General features: G+C 44.0%; 1 protein-coding gene across 1 annotated transcript in view; it reads right to left on the bottom strand.

Annotated features, from left to right (window-relative positions):
• LOC147684822 (cytochrome P450 3A21-like) overlaps positions 1-14116 on the bottom strand; it is a 295556-nt gene that overhangs the window by 200133 nt on the left and 81307 nt on the right. The window contains exon 3 of the mRNA XM_086940697.1: positions 8224-8276. Within this exon, the coding sequence (XP_086796823.1) occupies positions 8224-8276 (53 nt within the window). The remainder of the gene's footprint in view (positions 1-8223; positions 8277-14116) is intronic.

Raw genomic sequence — 14116 nt, 5'->3', positions numbered from 1 at the left:
AATAATGAGGGAACCAGCCCAGGTTTGGGGCCAGGAGAACTATATTCCCTAGTCAATGAAAGGCTTTTGAAAGTCACCTATGTATTACATGGAAATAATGTTTTTAAACACGGTGGAGAAGGCGTAAACCAAGAGTATCTTAGGGCATCTCCTGTCCTGAGCCACACAGAAAGCGATTGATAATAGAGAACAATAAGGCTTCAAACCAAATCTTTTAACCCTAAAAAATGTGTATGTTCTAAAATGATATGTTCGAACTAGGGGAGAACTGTTCCATACAGCTTTTACTGATTTTTTGACAGCATTTGACTGTGTGGATAAACCAATTCTTTGGGGAAAAATGTTCTGCTTTGGAGATGGAGATATCATCAGGTTTCTGATATTTACAATTACCCCCCCCCCCCCCCCCTTCACTTGGTGTCAGGTGTCAATGGAAGCAGACCAAGTACTGTTCCCGCAGATAGGGTCACAGAAAGCAATGCTGTCTTTTATGTCCTCTAATGTGCTCGCTATACTTATATGACCAACCACAAATATTTTTGCATGAACATAGTTTCCTTCCCAGCCCTGAGTGCATCCTCTTCATATTTTAATGTATGCAGATGACGCAATAATGTAGGTTCTAACTCCACTAGGGCTCGAACCTCATCTTAACTAACTGAGTGAAAGGCTTTGGCCCATGGTTGAAGTTTAAGTTCCTTGCAAAAATAGCACTGTAATCATGCAATCCTTTGCTGTGAGGCTAAAAACCCTGAAACAATGCTTCATACTGAACTGCAAAAAAGATATGCATTAAATCATCAACCTTCCTAGAACAAACAGAAGGAGAAATACAGTTGCTCTTTGAAAATCCTCTGTTGAGGGCCAAGTAGTAAGGCTGGAATCTGGATTGTTAAGCAACCATGTTTCAGTCTCAGCTACTGTGATTTGCTAAGGTTTGTTTTTTCCCCATTTAATGAATGGATGGCTGAGGTAGTTATGTTAAGGAGACCTTGGTTCTTGTCATAAAAACACAGCTCACTCCTTACGAATTTAAAGGGGTAGGTAGGAGAGATAGTAATGTGAATGAAAGTGCTAAATTAACTTTAGCTAGAGCTTGGGTCAGCCCTAATCCACCTAATGCCTTGGATTAGTGGTATTTAGTTAATGAAATCAACACCATGGAATGTACATTGGCAGAACTTAGAGGTGTCAAATCATTGCAGAAATACGAGAAAATATGGGGGATACTAGAATTGAACTGAATTGCACTGAATTGACATTAAGTCTCGATTTATGTACATTAATGATAAGCTGGGAGCTGATCATGTCTGTATGTGACAAACTTGTTTAATTTGAAATAATATTTGATTGCTTTTTGTAACTTAATACCAGGTGAAAATAATAAAAATATTTAAAACAAAAAAAAAGAAAGTGCTTTGCACCCAGATTCATAAAAGGAGATTTCAAATCGACAAGTTACACGGAGGGTACGGGGTTGTTCACTCTATCCTAAAGTATCTGTGCAATGGTGCACCGGTTGTGATGACACTCAAGTCTGTCAAAGGAGCCTATTTATCAGAGTAACGTTGTACTACAAGAGATTGAAGATGGAATAGCTAGGTACACGGAAACAACCAACCTGGACTTTAATTCTCACAGGGTCACAGAGAAAAGCTCACTGTTAGCACGCGGGCTGACCACAGCACACCCAAACACAACACTGGATGCTTCTATGTCTGTTGATGAATCTCCTTCTCGGTTCTTACCTGTGTGGGGTTATGAGAGCAATGGCGACATTTGGTGGTGAGCAGTATGCTATGTCTAATGGTGATATACATCTTCTGGGCCTACAGTTACAGAATTCGGTGGACACAGACACCAATCGTGCTTCTGCAAGGGGTCAAATTCACAGGAATCAAGGGTCTTAAGGGTAAGTGTGGCCTGCTTCATCATCGGGCCCAGCCCTACTCACCTAGTGTGGGTAGGCGGGCTCGTAGCATTTGTAAGTGGAGCACTTGATCTAAATGTCAGGGATTACATTTTAAAATTGCCTGCAGAATCCTATTAAATTCTTTAACGGGCTCATCCTTTGGCAAGGTTAAAATCAAAGCGAAGTTATGAGGGCATATTGACCCCCTACATCTGTGGTTGACATGTTTCAGCTGTTTTAAATGACCTCTGGGTCAGAAAGCTTTTTTAGGACCATAAGTTGGGATTATCCCTATATCTAAAGTTAGACTACTACATCTTATATTGTCAGCTTTCGTACAGTAATGTGGTAAGAATCATGCACACAACTGATACAGACCATGTATTTGGACTCTTTCCTTTGTTATGGTCTAGAATGGCCTATGTTACGTATAGGTTACATAGGATTATCAGGTAGGACCGTCCTTGTAGTCAGACTTTCATCAAAGGACTGCATTCACATCCTCACCTAACTCGTGGCCTGTAACCCTGGATGTTCATCTTACACTTAGTAGATATATACACTAGACCAAGAAGCAATCTTATATTCAAAATTCTGGTTTGGAAACAAGGGTAACCCTCCTTAATGGTATATACGAATAAAGTTTTGGGAAGCAGAGTGCAGTTTGTGAGATTGGCTAATACTGAGGAGGCCACAGATTGATTGTCTATTCTTTGGGAGTAAACACTGGCAAGCTTTTAGAGTTGGAGATTCCAGATTAAAAGAGCTAGGGCGTAGAAGTATTTTCACAAAGTGCTGCCTCTGCAGAGCACTCAAATGGCCAAGATCCCAATGGAGCAGCATAAACCTGAGGAAGCACATGCAGTGAACCAACTGTTTAAGTACATCCATTTCTAGAGGTTCATATCAACTTATGATGCCCCTGGTAAACAAGCACTGTCAATGTCAATCTTTTTTGCATTCATATCTTGTACAAAATTTCATGTAAGTTGCATATAAAACACAAAAGAGGTGGCAAATGATATGCAGCAGCCGATGTTTATTGCCGCTGCCTTTGATCTACTTGTGAATTTGTGTGTGTGTGTGTGTGTGTGAGAGAGAGAGAGAGAAAGACAGACAGAAAAAGCGAGAATAACCACACACTGCTGCCACCGTGCTGCAACCCTCCTTTCTGTTAGGATGCTTGCACTGTTGCTGCACATGCTGTGAATGTATTTTGTTGGTGAATTTAGGTGAACACTATTGTGCTGGGTGGCTGGGTGCAAGGGAGAGCCCCACATGGCTCATTGAGAACCTTGTTGCGATGAAGGAGTAAGAGGTGCAGTGTGCAAGTGCAGCACAGGATGCAGGCTTCACTTGTACATAAAGTACATGTACAGCACAGAGCAGAACACACACACACAGAATAGGTATCATATGGCATTAGCTTTGTGTGTTTCTCTCAAACACATGCAAAAGTAGTTTATTCGGAAGCATAAGATTCTATCAAACCGAATATTTTCAGCAAAGCCAGACATGCAGAGTATGGATCTGAGGCACAGGATGCAAGGGGGTGTGCAGGTTGAAATGTGAAACACATGAAAAAAGTGGGCACAGTGTAGAATGGGCTCACATGAGACGATAGGCTTCTGACATACATACAAACCAGGTGGCTCTGGCAGAGGATTTTGCCACAGAATTTGCTGTGTGATAGAATAAAGTTAGGCTGAACTCAGCTTGGGGACTATTTTTCTTATTAACCCTGAATCTATTTGATGGGACTAGGCAGCTCTTCCAGCTGCTACCAGGCCTAGTCGATGGGCTCAATGAGATGGACAAGCACAGGTAGCCAGACTCTATGCTAATGTCATCAAAGTGGTCTCAGAACCAATTACGATTGGACAAGAGCTTACTTAGGCAAACCATGACAAGGGTACCACCCATAAAATCAGGGTGAGGACAGGCAGTCAGCATCTATGTGGTAATATCACTGAAGAGGGTCCCGGGGCCAAATAACTGAACATAGCTTCTCTAGCTGGTCAATGACAGTATCTGTCAAGCTCCATTCAGGAGTGGGAGGGGCTAGAGCCCATGGAAGACAGTTGATGCTATGGCTCTGCTAACTGGGCCACGTCCAACCCTTGACTCTCAGAGTAGCGAGGGCGAGCCATCATGGGTTGCTGAGTTTGGAAGTGTGCGGGGGTAGAGCTCAGAACTCAACAATCAAGCTACACACATAATAAAATATTATCCAGTCCAGTGCTAGTATTTTAAGCAAGAAAAGGTAATTTAGGCATTACTTAATAGTACACAGCGGAATTAGAGGTTTGAAATGCAGGGTTAAAATACTGTTACAATCTCGGTGTTACAACCTTCTGTACTCACCCTGCTGATGGAGTTCCCCAATGTATGTGATCTCTGGCATCTAATGTAGGACATGGTGCTGGTTAAGCTCGAGTGCAGTCACTCATTCACCCCCAGTGCATACATCAGCCAACACCTCAGTACACTTTTCATTTAGTGCAATATTATCATTGAAAGTGCCTTAGCTTGTGTTGAAAATTCAGCCCACTTCAGAGTCTCTTCTGAACATGTATTTCTTCTGCTTCTCAATTACCTGCTTTCATCCATTGGAGACCTAGAGGGTGCTGGACAGACACAAGCAGTGGTCCTTCTCTGGCACCAGCTTTGAAGCTGTCATTCTCCAGCAGCTGCATATCTTCACCAGTTGCAGCCTCCCTAAGTAGAGGACTGGACGGTAGCTGTCTCAGCAGAGGTTACCTTCAAGCTGGTCTTAGCTTTGCAGATAATAGAAATGGTCTGGATTCATTTGATTTTTTATTTCATGTTCAAATTGATCTCCAAACACATTCTTTGTGCAATGTGACGTTCCTCACAGGATATTGCAAAGAGACTAGCTCCAAGAGGAAAAACCCTAACCATGGGCACAAGGAAGTGTGAGTTCTCTGTACATGGCTGCCCTCAACTTCATGAAGCAATAGTCACGAAAGATCATGCCCTGCCTAGAAACATACTCATCTTGAACAACAGAAACTGCAGTCCCATCTTTCATCCCTATCATCTGCTGGATGGCAGTGAACTATAAACTAATAAGCAATCATTTGCTAATACAGGCCCTCATGAATATATTGAAGTAGCCCTGTCTCCATCCTACTCACTTTGGTTTCTGGTGCCCCACCCTCCTGGCACAGAAATGCAGACAGTACAATTCCACTCTCTGGGGAAGCTATCCATCTAGTACCTTGCTACAAATGCACTGTACAAACAAATACACAACATCAGGGGCGGCTCTAGGTTCATGTCCTGGGCAGGGAGCGTAGGTACGGGGCCCTGGAAGAGGGGGTCCGGGCGGGCGGAGCCCCCTGGAGCTCAGGAAGGTGTTTTAATAAAAAGTCCAGAAAAGGCGTTAGATGACCAGTAGCTGCGGCTGCTCCTACCCTTCCAAATTCGTCTCAAATTCGATAACATTTAGGAGGAGGAGGGTATTGTGACACACAACGTGAGGGAATGGCACAGACGGCTGCAGTGCCAGGGCCATGACAGGGGCCCCGGACCCACAGCCCCCCCACAGAGAAAGAATCAGTGGCTCTTTGCACGGTAACATTAAAATCGATACCATATCAAATATGGTGTCTTACCTAGTGCATCAGCAGTACTCTGGTCGGAGGATTCTCTATCTTTAAGTTTTCCTTGGGTGATAAAGTTCAGGATTGCTCCTTCCTGTGATGCTACGAAAGCCTGCTGAGCCACCTTTCTCTTTCGTTTCGAATAACCAGATTCATGCACTTAAATTCTCTTAATTTAGCTTTCAATGGGTTTGCTAATGTGTTGTGCCCCCTATCCCACCAGATATTAACTATGACTATTGCGTGAACACCAGTACTTTATAAAAACTATAGATGCACTTGTAAAACGACTCGCCCACCAGGAGAGGAAAAGGTTATAGTTGCTTTCGCGCAAGAGTAACAGGGAATGAAAGGATGGCGGTGGTCGCGGCTTATATACGCCTGTACCAGCAGGCCAGCAGTGGGTAGGGAAAAAAAGAAGCCAATCAGGAACCAGGAGGAACGCAGGCGCCGAGGCCTGTGAAGAGGGGGGTCAGGGTGTTTTGGAAGTGGAACAGAGCCGGAGGCAGCCAAATCCCTGCCAGGGGCCGCCGCGCAAATATATACCCATCCTAAGAGGATTATTATATTTAGGATATATATTCGCGAGGCGGCCCCTGGGGTATGGTGGCCCTGTGCAGGTGCACAGCTTGCGCATGCCTAAGGCTGCCCCTGACAACATACTCACAGAATGTCTATAACATTTTCTGAATTTCTCATGAAAGAGGAACAGAGGACAGAGAAGTCAGTAGACGGCCATCTCACTGTCACAGAAATTTAATCTGGCCACACTACAAATTCACAAAACATGGTATGAAGTCACCAATTTTTGATGCTATTTATAATCAGGGCAAGGACAGTAGCACTTTGCCTGATCTGAGGGCTTATTTGGTGAGTCTCCCTTTAGATCATAGGACAGGTCCTTGATCTCACATTGTCAGGGACAGACCTTGGCCTCAGCCTCTGTGCCTATGCTAGATAAGTGTGACGTAATCAGCAAAAAAAGGCAGCAAACCAGTTTAATATGCAATCACGCACTCAGAGCAGGTGTACTTGCCTATTTACCATGTAAGATACATTTTCGTTTCACAGTTCCCCTCCTAAAAACAATCCGATATCAACAAATATTGTCAACACTAGTAATGTTACAAAACAAATAAAGGTACCCCTCTGCCTCGTCAAAAAAGCTTGAGTGAGCTTCACAGATAGACACTGCCTCTGCATGAGATGGATAAAGGCAACATTATACACACCCACTCTAAAAGTGGCATGCTTCATCATCAGGTTCATCCTGTCCACTAAAAGCCCGGATGGGCTCGACCGTATTCCAGGGATTTCTTTGAATATTATGGTGTGCAGGAGAAGCTACATGTAATAAAAAAAAGTCTGATCCACACCCTAGCTATCCCTTTATTAGTAGGGTGGATGGACACAGTATAAAAGAATTAATAATGGGGGACAATGAAGGATGTAATGGTCCAATGACCTTCATAGCACCAACATGTTTCTGCCCTACTCTAATGGCCAAAAAATGGTCCAGGGCATTCGTCAGGCGAGCTTGTTTTGATATCCCTGCCCCCAATGACGTCCTGTGAATGTCTTTTCACTGTGGCACGGACATAAAAATATGGCTTGCAAAGGGAGGTTTCATCTGATCAATGGTCCCTGTGTACAGGAATTTTTCAGGTGTCGTGGGGAGTGGAGGGAGGTTTGGCCTTATAATCAGACCATTTTTTAGGGTCCCTACCACCAGTTCACCCACTTGGTTCCGCTCACGCCCGGCTTTCAGTACCACAGGTACCACTGATCAGGCGAGTGCAATACTAACACTTTGTATGCCATATTTATATGTGTGCAGAGGTGGTGTCTATACGTAAAGCATACCTGAGCTTTTCTGACTAGGCAGAGAGATACCTGTGTTGGTTTTGTAACTTTAGTTGGGGGGGAACATCCCCTTTTTCTTCCTTTGTGTAACAGAAAGATCCCCCTTCCCTCATTGTAGGTTGGTGCCCTGACCTCCCATACCATTGTCTTGAAGGCAATGCTAGCAATGTCACGTTTTCACCTACCTAATTGGTGGTGAGCATCTTGATGGCAAAATGTCTGGCTATTGCTGTACTTAAGGGACAAAATATGTTAATTTATGTCGTTATTTAATCATAATGAGTGATTAAAGATTTTCCAACATTTTACAACATTTTTTAAAATAAATATTCAATCTCATATGAGAGTATTAAATAGACATTTATGACAAACAATATTTCAGTTATCTTTATAACAACTGCTGGGATTTTCACAAAAGAAGAAAACATTGAGTGCCTGACACTTTGCTCTCAAGTGTGTTCCACTTTTCATATATGTGGATTGCTGCGCATGTAGTCCTATAAAATGATATTTCAAGATTGGTATTTAATTCTGAGAATTGAACCAGCCTATCACAGGTCCATTCATCTCTATTCAAGTATATTAGCCATGGGCAAAGCACCATAACATACTCATTAAATGAAGGGGCCAAATGTGAGTCTTCTATTATATATTTTCTCACCATGACAATACATTTTAACCCTGTGGTGTTGCCACACCGCCAAAATATTAAAAGCGACTGAGAAAAACAGATTGTCATAGACCAATACCTAGGACACTATATCAGACAACGGTAAACAAAAATTGTAATGGCCAAAGAACAAACAAACATTTTAAACTTACCCCCAGACTTTTCCATATTTTTTAAAGCACTTCATGTCATACTCCAATATACCCTAAAAAAGAAGACACGTCAAGGTGGTTAATGACAAAAGCGTACGCTAAATAAATACACAATAATTTCATTTGATTTCAATAATGTTGATCTAAAAAATGCAGTAAACACATTTCCAGCATCCCCCTTTTGAATTTGTGAGACAAGTTTTTATTAATTTGCAATAAAGCAGGCCATCAACCTAACATCAAATTAAAAAATGTTCAAGCTTTGTGGTTGGTAATTGGAAAAAGGCACTTATTTGCATGGTGATAATTACACTCAAGTACAAGTAGTGGAAAGTAAAAACACATAATCAAAGGGTAATCCCTTCAAGGAGTGAAAATAATAGCTTTCAGTCACACACCCTTTCTGCGGCCAAGAATATCATTTATAGGGCTGCCTATTACCTAATATGGGCAACTATGTTTTTACCAAAGGCAATAAATCAAATAATTCCAATAAAGATGGTCGGTCCTCCAAATTAGCAGTGTTCATTAACCTACATGTTAAGTTGTTCCACTCGCATTGACCATCTCCAAATATTAACTAAAAGAAAAAAGCCTTTGTGGTAAGTTACATAAATTAAAAGGCATTTCTCTTTTTCAGTAGAAAGACCTTTTAAAAGCTTTAACAGGGCTGTAGTGTTGCTTTTATAATAGTATACCTTTAATTAGCTCGTGCTGGTAGAATGTAAGTATGTCACATATGTATGATTCCAGATTGGTCATTCGTGAGTTAGCTGGGAGACTGTTTGTACCTCTTCCCCTGGCGCTCACCTGTTGCTATATTCTTGCAATAAATTTGGAATTTGGAATTTGGAATGGTATTTATAAAGCGCAGGCGGTCGCTCCGGAAGGAGCATCATGGCGCTATGGGTCCTGATTCCAGTCACAGAGTGAAGTGGGGGAGGCTAGATGGCAGCTTTGGACCAGTCGTCGGGGAGCTTGAAGATCCAGGTTTTGAGAAGCTTCCGGAATGGTTTCTCGACTGTTTGAAGCCTGAGATGCCTTGGCATACTATTCCAGGCTTTAATAGCTAAGTTGCTTAGAGTTTTGCCGCCTTTGGATTTCAGGTTGAATTTAGACAGGGTCATGAGGTTATCTTGTGAAGATCTTAGGGAGCGGCACGGAGTATAATGGGGGAAGCGTTTAGTTAGGTAAGAAGGACCGGATTTGTTGAAGGCTCGGAAGGCTACAATGAGAATTTTGAAGAGAATTCTCTTGTGCAGGGGGAGCCAGTGTAGGGTCTTAAGGGCTGCGGAGATGGAAGATTTTCGTGGAAGTTTTAGGACAAGCCGGGCGGCAGTGTGCAAGACACTTTGTAATTTGGCGAGAGTGGACTTTTTGGTCCCTGCCATGAGTCCGTTACAGTAGTCCACACGGGACAGAATGAGGGCTACCGCTACCGTTTTTCTTGAGTCAAGCGGGAGGAAGTCAAAGAATTTCCTTAATGACTTGATTATGCCGAAGCATTTACCTGCCGTATTTGAAGCGTGGAGATCGAAAGAGAGCACGGAGTCGAAGAGGACCCCGAGGTTCCTGGCTGACGAAACGGTTTGGGGTGGGGCAGCAGAGTTGTCCGGCCACCACAGGGCAGGGCAGAAGGAAGCATTTTTTCCGATGGGAAGAATCTCGGTTTTGTTCGAGTTGCAGCGCAAATGATTGGTGTCCATCCATTGGAAGACTGCTGTAAGGCAGTGTTTCAGGTTGAGCTCAGCCGTGTTGGAATTGTCGTCAAGGGGAATGATCAACTGAGTATCGTCGGCATAAGAAGTGACGGTTATGCCGAACGATTCTATGAGGGTAAGGAGAGGGATAAGATAGATATTGAAGAGGAGGGGACTCAGGATGGAACCCTGGGGGACACCGCAGAACACCTTTTTCTCCTTGGAATGATAGGGGCCAAGTGTGACGGTTTGGTACCTGTCACTGAGGAAAGAACTGATCCAAGATAGGGCAGAGTTGGTGATACCGATATCTGAGAGTCTCTTGATCAGGATGGAATGGGAAATGGTGTCGAAAGCTGCCGTGAGGTCGAGAAGGATCAAAATAGCCTTCTTCCTTCGATCTTGAAGGGTTTTGATTGTTTCGGTCAGTTTGATCAGGGCCGTCTCAGTGGAATGTTTCGGCCGGAAACCGGATTGTTGGGGGTGAAGTAGGTTATTTGAGTCCAGGAAGGTCTTGAGCTCCTTGTGGACCAACTGTTCCGTTATTTTACCTAGTGCGGGTAGGAGGGTGATCGGGCGGAGGTTAGTCAGGTCGGAGGGGGGTTTGTTCGACTTTTTCAAGAGCGGCTTGACCACCCCTATTTTCCAGGAGCGTGGGACAGAACCGGATGAGAGGGATTGGTTGATTATAGTATTGATGGAGGGGTTGATTTCGTCAATGATGAGGTGAAGAATCTTAGGTGGACAGGGGTCAGAGGGGGAGCCAGATTTGCAGGCGAGGATCGCATCTCTGGTCTGGGACAAGGTAACCGGAGTAAAGCTTTTGAGACTATTAGTAGGCTGGTTGAAATGGTCCGGGTCCCGGGGTAAAGGAACAGGGGGAGGAGGAGGGAAATTTTTGTGAATGAGGGTGATTTTGTCATCAAAGTAGTCGGAGATTTTATCACAAAATTCTTGAGATGGAGGGATTTCCGGTTGAAGAGCTTTGGGTTTGGTAAAGGATTTAACTATTGCAAAAAGGGTTTTTTGCTTTTGGCTAGCATCCTTAATGGCGTTAACGTAGTAGATTTTTTTTGCTGATTTAATGGATGCAAGGTAGGTTTTCCTCTGTAGGATGTAATTCCTGCGATCGCTGTTGTCGTAGGTTCTACGCCATCTCCTCTTAGCTTTTCTGCAAAGGAGGTGAGCGGCAGTTAGGTCCGGCGTGTACCAAGGGGCCTTGAGTTTGGCTGTTTTCAAGGCCTTGTCCCGTTTGTGGGGAGGGCATCGACTCGAAAATTCGTGAGTGAGCCAGTTGTTGAGACCTATAGCGTCTCTATCTATATCACCCGAGGGGGAAGGGGCATTAGATGGGGAAAGAGGATGAAGAGTGAGGTTTTTCTGGACAGTATTCCAGTTGATGGAGTGGGCGGGCTGGCGCAAACGTTTATTGCAAATAGGGATATGGCCGCTAGAAATATGAAAGGGGATTAGACAATGATCAGTCCAGATTTGAGGTATGGGGGATAGGGAGGAAAGGGACGGGAAATTAGAACAGATACCGTCCAAGGTGTGGCCAAGGGAGTGTGTAGGAAGCTTGACGCTTTGTTGTAGTTTGAAGATGTCCAACGACTGCAGAAAGTTTCTGGAGTGCGGGTCCGCTATGGATTCAAGATGTATATTGAAGTCTCCCAGGAGGGTAAAGTGTGGGTAGCGAAGAAGGAAACTTCCAAGAGCGTCGTCTAGCGAGTCTAGAAATTTCGTAGCGTTACCAGGTGGACGATAGATGAGGCCACCGGTGAAGGAGAGCATTTTGCTAAGGTTTATGCAGAATCCTAAGCCTTCTGCGTCGGTGAGGGGATCAAGGCAGAAGGTGTGACAGTTAAAGGTGTTCCTAAGGATAATTGCGACACCTCCTCCTCTACCTTTCTGTCTATCCTGTCTATGGAAGGAATAGCCCGGGGGGAGGGCGGTGGCAATGTCTGGGTTACTGTCTTCAGTGAGCCAGGTCTCGGTGATCATAAGACAGTCCAGATCGTGGTCAATGATGAGATCGTGGATGTCCTGGCTGTGTTTACACATTGACCTGGCATTTATCAAGGCACCTGTAAAGAGAGGTCGCAAGATTTTGGGGGGTGTTGACCGTTCTGCTTCTAGGTTGAGGGTCCAGTGACAATTGGAGCAACTGGAGGAGACGAGTACCGTAGATAGATCATATTTGCAAGGGCAGTCGAGTTTGCCTCGGAGTTGGTGGAGGTCGCCGGAGGCGTACCTGAGGACTGGTGGACTTTGGGCAGGGGTTCCGGTGCCTGGCGCGGGCTTAGCGCGGACGGGCGCAGACGGGCTTGCCTTAGGCGCGCCTTCGGCGCGCAAACGGCGCTCCCGCTGCGCTCGTCCGCTGCGCTTCCTATGCAAGCACATTTCTAGGGGGAGTAGGCGTGGCCTCTAGTGGACGTGGTCGGCGAGCGCGCCAGGTGCAATGGCGGCCGCTTTGTCGATATGCTAGCGCGACAGCGTCAACAGCGCTGTGAAGTTAAGAAAGAGGCTTTTGACTGATCGTGCCTAGAACAGTAATAGCGGTGAAACAAGTTGATAAGTGACACCACACAAATTAAAATATGATGCAAACCGAGTTTGTTTTCGTACCTCCAGCTCCCGGCTTCCGCCTCAGGACTGGGTCAGGAATAGGAACGTTGCGCTGAGAAGTCAGCGTTTATATATGTTAAAAAGGGGGCGTGGCCTCTAGTGGGCGTGGTCGGCGATGTATGCACAAGGAAATCTACTGCATTAGTGTATTCAAGAAGAATCAGATTTTATTGAATAATTTCACCGGATGTTTTTGAGGCTCTACAATTCTGTCGGAGTGGAGAAATTCACTGTGAGGAAGCATCTGGCTAAGGATTTTATTATCAAGTAAGAAACAGTGTATTGTGTGTGGCCGTTACTCTTACTGGGTGGTGTTGCATCTTTTGAGCACCGGTGGAGTTCACGTGAGCACGATACGATGCTGGTGATGTAGGTTACCGGGTGATGTAGGTTACTGCGTCATCTGGCATACGCCGGAGGAGTTGAAGCTTAACGTCTGACGCATTGATGCAGGGTCACGTCTTTTGACCTTGCGTGGCAGCAATTTTTGTTTCATTTTCTCCCGAGAAAGAAGCTTTTTGACAGAAGATGAAAGACACTGCTACTGACGGAAGACACGGCGAATAAGTGTGAAGCACACTGATTTTGGAATGGGAGTGTTAACAGTAAAGCAGAGCAACAGGTGAGGCGGTCAGAGGAACGGAAATCGGTTTTGTATGAGTGTCAAATATATATTTTTTTTTAAAAGAAGAAAATTGTTTACTTATATATAAAGACGAAGTATCAGGATTTGGACAGAAGGCTGTATTTTGGGATTTGTTTTTAATAACAGCTACTTTACCTGTGCATGGGTGAAGGTGACTCTGTTCAAGTTGTTGATGGAGAAATGGCACAACAAAACTTTTCAATAAGTTCTCCGGAGCCATTTTGGGTTAAAGGTACACAACCCAAAATTAAGTGGATTGAATGGAAAGAATACTTTATAAATTATATAGAAGCAGTAGATGAGGCTAAAAAGATGAAGCCAGAACAAAAGAAAAGGATTTTGTTACATTCACTTGGACCTGTTGGATTAAAGACGTATTCTAGAATGAGTAAGAGTCAAGATACTGAGTTGGATGTTTTTGACAATGCTATTAAAGATATGGACAAATACTTTGCGCCAAAAGTGTGCATTGGTGTCATTAGACACAAATTCTTTCAGAGGAAACAGACGAAAGAAGAAACAGTGGATGAGTGGGTTGATGATCTTAAGAAATTGGCACTTGACTGTCGGTTTGGAGGATTACATGATGAATTAATCCGTGATCAACTCGTCATGTTTAACAACAATTTGTCACTTAAGGATCGCTTGTGGGTTGATGGGGATGTGCCGTTGGATGATGTGGTTGCTATCATGAGGAAGTCAGAAATGTCTGGTAGATGTGCAACGGTTGTCAAAGAGGCGGATGTATCTAAAGCTTCTACTCGAACAATTCGTAAGATTCAAGGACCTGTAAGGAATTTTCGAACGCAGCAGCAAGGAAGATGGATAAGCCAACCAACAAAATTTCATAATAGGAATGAGGAAGAAAGAAGGTGTTACAGATGTAACAGCAAAGAACATTTAGCCTTCAGTCAGTCGTGTC

This window comes from Lissotriton vulgaris, chromosome 10, assembly GCF_964263255.1.
Source record: "Lissotriton vulgaris chromosome 10, aLisVul1.2, whole genome shotgun sequence".
Classification (NCBI taxonomy): domain Eukaryota; kingdom Metazoa; phylum Chordata; class Amphibia; order Caudata; family Salamandridae; genus Lissotriton; species Lissotriton vulgaris.
This window is presented reverse-complemented; position numbering and strand designations above follow the sequence as displayed.